The sequence below is a fragment of the Acomys russatus genome, chromosome 11, assembly GCF_903995435.1.
Source record: "Acomys russatus chromosome 11, mAcoRus1.1, whole genome shotgun sequence".
NCBI lineage: Eukaryota > Metazoa > Chordata > Mammalia > Rodentia > Muridae > Acomys > Acomys russatus.
Genome location: NC_067147.1, coordinates 56,385,985 through 56,398,944, shown reverse-complemented (window position 1 = coordinate 56,398,944; position 12,960 = coordinate 56,385,985). Strand labels below are relative to the sequence as shown.

Sequence of the window (12,960 nt, the reverse complement as noted above, 5' to 3'; positions counted from 1 at the left end):
GCACACGAGTGCGGGCACCTGTGGCTGTGAAGAAGAGGGCAGATGGTCCCCTGAAGCTGGTATTGCAGGTCGGCATCATGAGCCCCTGGACCTGGGTGTCTGGAGCCAAACTCAGGTTCCCTGTGAGAGCGATGTGTGATCTTAGTCTCCGAGACATCTCTCCAGTTCCCTCCGTCACGTGTTTTGCCCTTGTTGTCTTCAGAACTTGCGGGATGCATTGGACAACATGTACGATGCTCGCATACCTCAGCTCTGGAAGAGAGTGTCCTGGGATTCCTCCACCCTGGGCTTCTGGTTCACTGAGCTTCTGGAAAGGAACTCTCAGTTTTCCACGTGGATATTTGAAGGGAGGCCTAACGTGTTCTGGATGACCGGGTTCTTTAACCCCCAAGGTATGTGATCACGGAAGTGGGCTGACATGGACGTTCACGCACTGCTGTGTGACGGCATTGCATGCCAAATGTACACTCCATGAAGCTGTATGGGGGTGTAGGTGGGGCGGGAGCTTGGGACAGCCTTTCAAAGGTCCAAGAATACACGTAGTCCTTCGAAATCCTTCTTGTCACATTTCTCCCACAGTGCAGTGGCCAAACACTGCCATTTCCTGTTTACCCACATGAGTAAATATCATGGCCTGTGGTGAAAGGGTTAAAAAAAAAAAAAAAAAACAACCAAACAAACCCCCAAAACTTCTCTCAAACGTTAGTTTTTTAACAGTTGATGGGTCAGTTGGGACCTGAGTTTGATTCTCCACACCAGTGTCAACATACAGCCGGGCCGGATGGTGCTGGGGGAGCTTCATTGATGGGAGGATCTTGGGGGCTTGCTGGCCAGCCAGGCTAGTCAGATCAGCAAGCCCTAGGTTCAGTGACAGCCTTCATCTAAGAGGGAAGGTGGAGAGATGACCCCGCAGTTATGAGAACCAGCTGCTGTTGAGAAGGACGCACAATTTGGTTTCCGGCACCCACGCGGTGGTCCTCAACCCTCTGGAACCCCAGTTCTAGGGGATCTGACACCCTCTCCTGACCTCTGCAATCACCAGACACCCACATGTGATATACGTACACGCGACAAAACATGCATATGCACAAGATATAAATAAATAAATAAATCCTTTAACATTAGAGATAAAGTAGAGATAGAGGAAGTCGCCCGACGTTGGCCTTTGACCTCTATTTATAAGCACTCATATGTGTGCACACAGTGTAACATGTGCCCATGCACACAAATAATAGAAAATAAACAAATAAAGCCAAAGTATGAGATGCCAGAAGATGTGCCAAAAATTGCTGCTTTAAGTTAGAAAATTAGACATGAAAAATCGGGGCAACTTTGTCGGGGGGTGGGGAGGAGGGGCAGGGCGTCCTCCCCTCTCCCTGAAGGTGCTTGGCTGTTCTGTCATCCATCCTTCCATTTTAGAAACATTCTCTGAAAAAGTCGCTGGGTTGGTGCCATGGACCTTGTAAGGTCTGGATAGCCAGCCACGTTCTGTCTTACCACAGTGCAGGCATTTACAAGCCATTCTCAGCTAGAGGAAAGGATTTGGGTGTCTCTATGCTCAGCACCCCGGTCTCTCTATCTGTCAGTGAGTTAAGAAGCACCGGCTGATTTGGGAGGAATCGCAGCGATCTGGGTGAATCTCATAAAAATAGTGTTGAGTCAAGGCAGCCCGGTGAAAACGGCAGCACCTTGTAGGAGCCCGTTCATTCGAGGGCTAAGGATGGGCACAGTAGATGCAGGGTCCTGGCAAACAGGATCATGGCCTTGCTCTGTAAGATGGCACAGCAGGACTTCCTGGGAGTCTGAGATGTGCTGTTGTCCCTCCCGTGGGCAACACGGCCCTTTTTTTGGTGACAATCTACTGACTTATAAACTCTATACGCTCAGTTACTTCTTATAAATAGATTTTAAGCAACTATCATGCCTTTAAAATATGTATATTCACACGCCCTCTGTGCATATGTGCTCCTATGTTGGGTGCACATTCTTCTTTAAATTAACTAATTAACTACTTATTATGTGTGTGCGATGGGGGCGGGGCATACATGTCGTGGTGTGTGGGGCGGGGAGTCAGAGGACAGCTTGGTGGAGTGGGTTCTCTCCTTCTATCTCCATGTGGTTTGTGAGGATTGGACTCAGGTCATCAGGCCTTCTCAGCAAGTGCTTTACCACCCTGCCGGCCCTCTTCCATGCGTTTCCAAGGACCTTCCTGCTTTCCTGAATTTGCAGCACTAACCATGGTGATTTGTAGTAGTAGATCTAGGGGATCAGATGCCCTGCTGTGGCTTCCATAGGCGCCTGCACTCATGCGTACAGACACAAATATACACATAATTAAAATAGAAAAAAAAAAAAGTAAAAGTTTATCTTATTTTACATGTATGTGCGGGGCCTGAGTGTATGTGTGTGCAGGTGCCACGGAGGCTCGCAGAGAATGTCGGGTCACCCAGAGCTGGAGTTATGGGCAGCTGGGAGCTGCTCAAGGTAGTTGCTGCGCACCAGACCCGGGTCGTCTATGAGAGCAGCAAACGCTCTTAACCACTGAGCCATCTCCACAGCTCCTTAATTCTTTTTAAAAAAATTTTTTTTGAGTGGGGCTGGAGAGATGGCTCAGAGGTTAAGAGCACTGGCTGCTCTTCCAGAGGTCCTGAGTTCAATTCCCAGCAACCGCATGGTGGCTCACAACCATCTGTAATGGGATCTGATGCCCTCTTCTGGCCTGCAGGTATGCATGCAGGCAGAGCACTGTATATATAGTAATAAATAAATCTTTAAAAAATTTCTTTTGAATATAGATGTGCATTTTAGTTTCTCTTGCTGATAAGACAAAACCCTTTTCACGGTCCTTCCTTCTGTGTCTGTGGGACTGTTGCTGTTTTCCCTCATGGCTGCGTCTGAGAAAGTCCACACTTGATTCAAGCCAGCACCCTGCCCTTTATAGACGTGCACAGTGGCACGCACCCACACCCACACCCACACCCTTATCTGTGATTGCTTTCTGCTTGTTGCTTAGAAGCCTCGAGGTCGCCTCTTGTGCACACTAATCACATCCTTGCTTCCTTTTCCTTCTCTTGACACAGGGGACAAATTACTTTCCTGTTCCACATCAGTTGGCCGCATCAGAAAAGCAGGGAGCTTTTCGGCCCCTCCCTGTCCTGAAGTGTGTTCACAGGCAGTGTCCAAAACAGATAAGAATTCTTTGATATGAGCAGTAGGTCCTTCAATGTGGACTCATCTCCCGAGACTGTGCCTTCCTCCCTGGTCACTATGATAAAAATCAGCTTGTTTTTTAAAATTTAAAACATTTAAGTAAACGGCTTTATAAACAATGCCCCACACATTCAAGTAAAAAAGCAAACAAACAAACAAAAAACAACAACAACAACAAAAACCCCACACATAGTGCTATCTACAAAGAGGCCACAGTTTCATCACAAATAAATGGAGTTTGGGGCCTGGCAAGCTACCCCAGAGGATGAAGGCACTTGCCAACAAGGCTGATGACCTGGGTTCAAACCCCAGGACCCACATTGTGGAGAGAGAATAAACTCCAGCAAGTTGTCCTTTGACCTCCACATGTGTGCTGTGGCATGCAAGCTCCTCCCCCACCCCTAGTAAAGAAACGTAATGAATTAAAAATAAAATTATTCACATGTGAATACATTTATCACAGTATAATGCCTGTGGTATCTTACAGGGCGTGGTGTTATTTCCCATCAGGGCCCTTCTTCTCAGACTTAGGTGACTTTGAGGTCCATGATACCATAAGGACAGGTAACATCCTTTGTCTCTGTCTCTGTCTCTCTCTCTCTCTCTCTCTCTCTCTCTCACACACACACACACACACACACACACACACACACACACACCAGCATCCCAGCATCCCAACCAGCACTGTTTACACTTACTTGCCTTGTGACTGGCTTGATTTTTGTTTTCTTCTTTGGGCTGACACATTTGAGAAGGCTGATCCAGACACCGCACAGCCTCACCTGCTATTTTCAGGCCCCCTTCACAATGATTTCTGTGGTCATTGATGAGCTCAGCCATGTGGACAATTAGACTGGATGATTAAAGTGGTCAGCTCGCTGTGTGGGTGACCCTGCGCTGTTTGTTTCAATGGCACGGCTTCTTCGGTGGATGGCTCTTACTTTCCAGCAGGTTCTGCAGACCCAGAGAGATTTTGTCTTCTACTGGGTTTCCCTGGCAGTCTTGGGCTCATGGAATTCTTCAACTCTTTAAGGCTGTGATTCTCACAGCCCACAAAGGAATTTTTTTGGCCTGCCCCTCGAGTGTGCCATTCTCAGGGCACCGCACACATGATTTGGCTTCATGTGTGTGTGTTGTGTGCATTTGTGTATATGCACACATGTGTGCATGCGCATGTGTGTTGTGTGCGTGTGCATTTGTGTACGTGTGTGTGTGTGTGTGTGTGTGTGTACACCTGTGTGTCCTATATGTGGAGATGTGCCTGAGTTATAGGAAGACCAACTTCAAGCTAAAAATCCATTGGGATACCTTCAAGTGAATAGCCACATTTGGTCATTTGGTGCTGGGGGTGACTCACAGGCATGCTAATGACATGATGGTGGAGGCTGGGCATGTTCCCCAGGCCTTGAACGCCTGTGTTAGATTGAACTCTGCAGCAACAAATGCTTGGTTCAGTCTTGAGCTTGGTGCTGTTTAGATCCCAATTTTTCCTCCTGTGTCTCCCTCAGCCATACCCATCTGTTGCAGCAGATATCAATACCAACTTATTCATTCCTGTGAATCAGAATTTTTCACTTAGATGGGCTGTTGCTGAAGCAAAGAGATGGGTCATTTTTGTTCTGTTATCTTGCTGTGTGTGTGTGCGCACACACACACACATACACACACACACACACACACACATAACACACACACACACTCCAAGAGTTTGCTGCTTGTTAAGGTGGGAGTGGGCCAAGGGTTAACAGACTTTCAGGATCAGAAAGGAACCAGGAAAACTTATCACCTCATGTCAATTCTTTGCCTGTTTCTGCATGTCCCTGTGCCCAAATCTCGGAACTGCAGAGGGACCCACTACACTGAGTGAAAAAGCGTCTTTGGGGGTAACAGGTGGTTCTGCCTGCCTTCGGATGCGAGGAGCCTTTGAGTGTGGTCACAGTCACAGCCATATCTCTTAAAATTCTAGTCTTGCACATGGTTACCAACTGTCTAGTCCCTTGTAATTTGGCCCGCTGTCAGGAGCCACCAAAACCACTCTCTCTAAGGCCACTCCGCCTGATGACATTTCTGCTAACTTCATTCCCTTGAATGTAGCTAGGATGCCAAGTGTGAAGGGTCCCCCCCCCCTTCCCTCCCTCCCTTCCTTTCTTCCTTTTTATTTTATGTGTGTGTGCCGCATGCGTGCTGGTGTCTACACAGGCCAGAAGGAGGCATCTGACACCCCTCTTCGTGCCAGAGTGACAGACAGTTACAAGCGAACCTCTGGAAGAGCAGTAAGTGCCGTTAACTGCTGATCCGTCTCTCCAATTCCTGGAAGCTGTTTTAGACCTCAGCTTCCATCCATGTACTTCCTCGGGCCTCTTTGTGGTTTCTCCCAGGTAGCCTCTGCCTTTGGGCTCAGCCTCCTCTTCTCATGGGTATTGACTCACTGCCAAGATCCAGTGTAGGAGGTTTCGTTCTCCAGTGACCTCCCCAGTGCACAATCTGGCGATCCTCCCTTAAGCCGTCCTCATGGGGAGCCCACTGTCTCCTTGTGCACCATCGTCCAGAACACACAAATCTGGATCCTCCACCAAATATCTTGGAAAAGGCAGAGCAGAAACGCATGGGTCCCAGAAGAGAAAGAAAGGGGAGGCAGGAAGTGTAACAGAGGTTGCCAGAGGTCAAGCCAGATGGGCCCCGAGTGACTGCATACGTCTCTCAGGAAGGCCTGCACTTGGATCAGAAGTCCCATGGGTGCAGGTGGGAACTTGAGGGGTCAGATTTCAAGACGAGTGAGTGGATTGAGGAAGGAGAGAGGAGGTGGGAGGGAGAGAGAGAGAAGATGAGGAGAGAGAGAGAGAATATGGATTTGTGTGGACGATGTGGCAGGTACTATGGAGAAATCAGACTTTGAAGAAAACGGGAGGATATTTGTAAGAAGAAAGATTCTTCTTTCTCTTTTAATGATAAGAGAAGTCTGTTCAAATACCAGAGGAAATGGCGCATAGGGAGGTAAAGAGAGACAGTCTAAGGCTACCAGAAGTGGGCAGGGCTTAGAAAAGGCAGGAGGGATGTGTGTGTCACAGTGGAGAGACTGTGCAGGACCAGTGGATGGGGTGCCTGGACACCCTTTCCACAGTAACAAGAACAATAAGGAAGGACTGACCATAGATGCTGTGCTGGCTAGTGTTATGCCAGTTTGACCCAAGCCAAGGTCATTTGAGTGATGAGAACTTCAATTGAGAAAATGCCTGCATAAGATTGGGCTGTAGACAAACCCGTAGGGTACTTTCTTAACTAGTGATTGATACGAGAGGGCCCATCTCATTGTTGGTGGTGCCACCGCTAGGCTGGTGGTCCTGGGTTCTTTAGAAAAGCAGGCTGAGCAAGCCAGTAAGCAGCACACCTAAATGGCCTCTGCATCAGCTCCTGCCTCCAGGTTTCTACCCTGTTTGGGTTCTTGTCCTGATTTTATTTGGCGGTGAAGAGTGATCTGGAAGTGTAAGCCAAATAAACCCTCCCCTCCCCAACTTGCTTTTGGGTCATGATGTTTCATCAGAGCAATAGAGACCCTGACTAAGACAGATGCTCACAGTGGATAATGGTGCGGGCTTGGTGCTAGGATGGAAAGAAAGGGACCTTCCTATCCTCCAGCTAAAGAAACAGGCAAGCTTGTCTTGGGAGCAAGAAAATGTTGTGAGCAAGAATTTCAGGAAAGTGACAGAAGCCAGGAGAGGAGGGCTGGTTGGGACAGGGAAGGACATCAGATGGCTTTGAAACCCACTGAGGTTCTGCACATCAGCGGTATCCTCTTGCAGTGAGTTACTGCTGTAAGGAGAGGGGCCTCTGGGCTTATCTGTGTTTGGGGCTCTGCCTGGCATGCAGTGAAAAAGAAGGATCTAATGAGGCAAGGCAGAGAGGAGGTGGAAGTGTTGAGTTACAAACAATGCGGTCTGGGCAAGCAAGATGACTCAGTGGCACCAAGATGGTGCTTGCCACCAAGCCTGATGACTTGAGTTTGGTCCCTAGAACCTGGATGGTGGAAGAAGAGGACTGATTCCTTCAAGCTGTCCTCTGACCTTCACACATGGACCACGACATGTGTGCACCCCCTAGACCCCCCCCACATGAAATAAAGTAAATAAATAGTGACATGATGATATTGAGAACAGAGAGGCCATACTGCTGGATGGGACACTGAAGAGGGTCAGATGGGTTGAGGAGATAACTCAGTCAAGTGCTCAAGATGCCAACGTGAGGGCCCCAAGTTCAGATCCCATGAAGAAAGCTGAGTACCTTAGCTCAGACCCACAATCCCATTGTGACCCAGGAAGCCGAGACAAGGAGGGTCCCTGGGGCTTGCTGGCCGGCTAGTCCAGCTAAATCAGTGAGCTTCAGGTTCAAGGGAGAGGCTCTGCCTCAAAAGATAAGGGAGAGAGCAATTGAGGGGGGGGGGACACGCTGACATTGCCTTCTGACCTTCGCATGTGCATTTGCACTCCCCAACCATGTACACATGTATATTACACACATGCACACACTACACACACACACATACACACACACGCATGCACGCATGCATGCACACAAAGCAGATGTTGGTGGTTGCTCAGTGACTTGGGACAGACGGCAGGGATGATGAAGAGAAGGGCTGGTCTCCAGAGCCTGTGGTTGTCAGGGCAGCAGAGACGTTCTCGTGCTGGCTGGGGGAAATGACTGGGAAGGGCTGTGCACCCAGAGTCGATTCCAGTAAAAGCCAAAAGGTAGGCAGACCATTTTGTGTGGAAATGGAGCCATGCCAGAGGGCATGATGGGAAGGTCTGGGAGGGAGAGAAGAATTGGTACTGGAGGGGTCCAGAGAAAGCCACCATCACTCAAGGAGAAGGGTGTGTGTTTGTGTGTGTGTGTGTGTGTGTGTGTGTGTGTGTGTGTGTTTTAGACTTCTGAACTCCTGCCACTTTGGGTAGAGGGTCCCAACCTTCCTTACTGCCCGCCCTTTACTGCGTTCATGGGCCCGACAACCTGTCAGTTAAGATGAATGACAGCGCAGAGCTCCAGTGACTCTCCAGAGACCCTGCAAAGAGCCAGCTCATCCTCCGACAGCCAGATATTTCACTTGTACTCGGAGGCACTGACCTTCCCCCCTTTGTCAAACTGGTTCTTAAAACAAATGTGGGTCAATGGCTGGCCAAGTGTCCTGTCTTGCGAGAGCATTTGACAGAGCGCCGGTCTCAGGCCTGCCTTCCACCGCAGAATCGCCTGGGACATGTCTAATAAGTACTAACGGCTGGGACCCAAAACCAATCGTGTCCCTGCTCTCCAGGGTTAAGACCCCTAGACTCATGAGCTGAGAGCCTCAGCTCTCAGCTTTTTTAAAAAGAGTTTTCTTAAGAGCTCCCTTGGTCATTCCAATGTGACAAGAACTTTGAACTTAGATCCCTGGTACCTGATGTGTGGGCCTCCTGCAGCAACTGCAGACCCATCCCCCCTGGTTAACTAGAGTCCCCTCCCCAGATGACTCCTCGGATCATTAAACTTTGAGAGAAAGGGTTGGGGGTGAGGGGACGGGCCAGTCAGGAAAATGCTTTCCATACAAGAAGGAAAATTTGAGTTTGGATCCTTGGGGCCCACATTAAAAACAGCAACAACAACAACAGCCCGGGTGTGGTTGCACACACCTTTTACCCCAGTGCTGACCCTGGGACACTTAAGCCAGTCTAACCAAACCTGTGAGCTCCAGGTTCAGTGAATTCTGTCTTGAAAAATAAGGCAAGAAGGTGATTGAAGAAGACCTGTGACTTCAATCTCTAGCTTCCAAATATGCACGCATGTGCAAGCACACAGATACAGAAACACACACACACACTCACGGGTGCACATACACACTAGTTTGAGAAAAACTCTACTACCGCACTGTGGACCCCTCCTCTGGCACTTCAGACTTCACCGCTCTGGACCAAGCTGCCCTGGCCTTTCGATTTTGCAGCCATTTCCTGCCCCATAGTGTCTAGCAAATACCCCTGAAAGGTGCCCAGGGCGTGTTCACTCAGCTCAGCTGACCAACTTCGTCGCTGTCTAACGATGTCTGTCCTTTTATTTAACTTACCAATGAACTGCATTTGTTTCTCATTTGGGGGAAAAACTGCCTGCCATAAACTCGTGGCAGGGACATCATTTCTCCTCATCTCTAGAGGCACGGCGGGGAGGTGTGGCAAGGGTTTAGGCAGGATATAACTGTGCAGACCAAGGCGCATGACGGAAGGACTGGTTCATTTATTGAAGGGAGAAAAAAAAAAATGCCACCTGGAGGCCCCAGGGAGATGGCTTTGTGGAGCATAAGGACCTGAATTCAGACACCTTAACACCTATATAAAAGTCAGGCATGGTGTCGCACATCTGTAACCCAGCACTCATTGACCAGCCATTCTAATTGAATTGGTGAAGTCTGTGTTCAGTGAGAGACCCTGCTGGATGGATGGATGGATGGATGGATGGATGGGTGGATGGATGGATGGGTGGATGGATGGGTGGATGGATGGATGGGTGGGTGGATGGATGGATGGATGGATGGATGGATGGATGGGTGGATGGGTGGATGGATGGATGGGTGGATGGATGGATGGGTGGATGGATGGATGGATGGATGGATGGGTGAATGGATGGATGGGTGGATGGATGGGTGGGTGGATGGATGGGTGGGTGGATGGATGGATGGATGGATGGATGGGTGGATGGATGGATGGATGGATGGATGGGTGGATGGATGGATGGGTGGATGGATGGATGGGTGGGTGGATGGGTGGGTGGATGGATGGGTGGATGGATGGATGGGTGAATGAAGTGGAGAGCAATTAAGGAAGATATCTAAGGTTGAAGTCTGGCCTTCAGGCACACGGACATATTATCTCTTTCTCTGTGTCTCTGTCTCTCTCTTTCTCTCTCTCTCTCTCTCTCTCTCTCTCTCTCTCTCTCTCTCTCTCTCTCTCTCGTCTCTCTCTGTGTCTCTCTCTCTCTCTGTCTCTCTCGTCTCTCTCTCTCTGCACCTGTCATTGGCACAGGACCCTCATTACAGAATACCAACTGACTCTTTGTGAAGCTGAGAAGCGCGGCCTTCCTGATGAGCTGCCTTCTTTCACCTTTTTTCCTAAGACCTTGTAGGGAACGCCACTTAAAACGCCCCATGGCTTTCCTTAGGCCAGCTGATTGCACAAGTCAAGTGGCAGAAATCAGTTTGCTTCCGTGTTAGATTGTCCTGTTATAGGAATTAACATGTAACAAGTTGCTGCAGGGCTGACTTTTCACAGCATAATCCTAGATTAATGGTGAGTTTAAAAAACAAAACAAAACAAAACGAACTTGACAAGTGTTTTTAAGAAGTCGTGGCACTTTATGCATTTGAAGGGGAGACTTATTTGAGCTTCCAGACCACATGCAACTCCGGCCTTTAGTCAATTCGCTCATTCTTCACGTGGGTGGTTAAGTCTCATGAAGAATGGAAGCTTATTGCTGCTGAGGTCTCGCCCCGACTGACTTTTTGTTTCTGATTTCAAGCACAGGAACATATGAATCACTTTCAGGATGATTATAACTAAGTTCATGCCAAAACAAAAGTGTTTGATTTTCAAGCTTTTGTGAAGAAAGCTGTATCAATAGGCCTTTTAAAAACTTATGCAAGCAGCAGAAAGAGCAGATTGTAGTTTCATTGGGTTTGACATCAGTCTCCAAGAGAGACAGCCATTCTTTAAAAAAAAAAAAAAAAAACCAAAAACCAACAATTAATGTTTCAGTAGATTCAGTACATTTTGAACGCGACAAGATTGCGTCCTCTGTGGGAAGCCAATGTGAAATGACGAAGCCAGGAAAAGTGGACGGGGTTGCAGCCCAGCTGGTAGATTACTTAGCACACATGGAGCCCTGGGCCGGAGTCCCAATACTACATGCAATGAGTGGTTTTAGAGGAGGAGGCAGGAGGAGTGGAAGCTCAAAGGAGGAAGGTAATTCTTGGCTGCAGATGGCATTTGGGGCAACTTGGAATAATGAGACTATCTCACATAAAGAGATGGATGGATGGATGGATGGATGGATGGATGGATGGACGGACGGACACATTGGATAGACAGACAGATTTGAAAACACACACATCCTCTCTCCTCCATGCCCTCTGAGTAGGAATGGCTCACAAACCTTTCCTGGCCCTAAATCCAGGTCTCAGATAGATCTACTCAACACTGCCTTTCTTAATAGCTGAATGGACGTGTGTGTGTGTGTGTGTGTGTGTGTGTGTGTGTGTGTGTGTGTGTGTGTATGTGTGTGTGTAGATTCCACCTGTTGGCATGCAAAGAGTGCCTCTTTGCCATCAGGGAACGGACTGGTGGAGTCTGGACAATGTAATGTGTGTTCCCCAGTAGAGACTAGTCAAGAAATAGTATCTCTTAACTGCACTGGAGTTTTGCAGAACTCCCTCATAATGACTAAAATCTTAGAAGCAGAAAAAGGATATTAAAAGCATTGGGTAGTAGTGGTAAAGACCCTGCTTCCTTTCTCTTTGGACACTTCTGTCCTGGCCCCAAGAGCCATACAGGGTGAGGGGTGAGGCCAATTTGTAGTCTAGTCATGATTTTAAGATGTTATAGAAAAAGGATGTCAGTTACTCAGCTGGTGCAGAGAGAAGGTTAAGGGTAGGATCAGCGACTTGGACATTGTGACCTCATAGTTTTATAATACCAGAGGTAAATTTTAAAATATCATAAGCTAAGGTCGATTTAATTCCAGGCACTCAAGTTGGATCAGCAGTGTCTAATAGACACATGGATGAACAGTATGTCTTGAATTATGAAAATGGCATTTCCGGCGGGAAAGACGGCTCGGCAGTTAAAAGCACTAACTGTTCTTGCAGAGGACCTGGGTTCGACTCCCAGCACCTACACAGCTCACAACCGTCTATAACACCAGGCCCAGGGCATTTGATGCCCTCTTCTGGCCTCCATGATCACTGCATGCATATGGCAAACAGCCTTAGGTGCAAGCAGACACTCATACGCATAAAATAAAAATAAACAAATCTCAAAAAGAAAAAAAAAAACGCAAGCGAACATGATCTCCTGGTGATTAGATCACCATCTGGGACACCAGGAAGAGCCAGGCAGTGGCCAGCTGTTGTTGCCAGATGAACTTCCACTGTGCTCCCTGATGACTATAGCTGGTACTGTGAGGGTCCTTCTTTTCCACTCTGGCTGCTAGAGGGGCTTGGCTCTTGGAGGAAGGCAGAAGGCTTTTTCTAGTGGCCCAAATCCTGTTTTAATGGGTGCTCTGAGTGAGCTTTCTAAGATGCAAGTGCAGACAAGTCCTTGGCTTCCTCTAAACGTTCAGTGGCTTTCACCTCCCGAGAAGCAGTGCAAGTGGTGAAATGGCTCTTAGATAAAGCCCCTTGTCGCCAAGCCTGGCAACCTGAATTAGGTCCTGGCACCCGCATGGTGGAAAGAGGTTGCTGACTCCTGCAAATTGCTCTCTGACTTCCATATGCATGCCACAGCATGCCTGCACACACACATACATATGCAGACATGCACACAAATAAATATAATACAAATTGATTTTTTTTAAGAGGGCGGGATGAACTCCTGGCCCAGACCCCAGAAATCATGTCTCCACCTTTATGCTGTCTTCATCTGGAATCCTCACCACCTCCTTTTACCTAGACCCTGCCCCTGTGTCCTTATACATGCTGTTGCTCACGGTGGCCCTGTCTCTGCCTTGCAAATTCTCATG

At 48.3% G+C, this 12,960-nt stretch overlaps 1 protein-coding gene across 1 annotated transcript in view; it reads left to right on the top strand.

Moving 5' to 3' along the window:
• Dnah8 (dynein axonemal heavy chain 8) overlaps positions 1-12,960 on the top strand; it is a 228,670-nt gene that overhangs the window by 210,419 nt on the left and 5,291 nt on the right. The window contains exon 90 of the mRNA XM_051153391.1: positions 203-392. Within this exon, the coding sequence (XP_051009348.1) occupies positions 203-392 (190 nt within the window). The remainder of the gene's footprint in view (positions 1-202; positions 393-12,960) is intronic.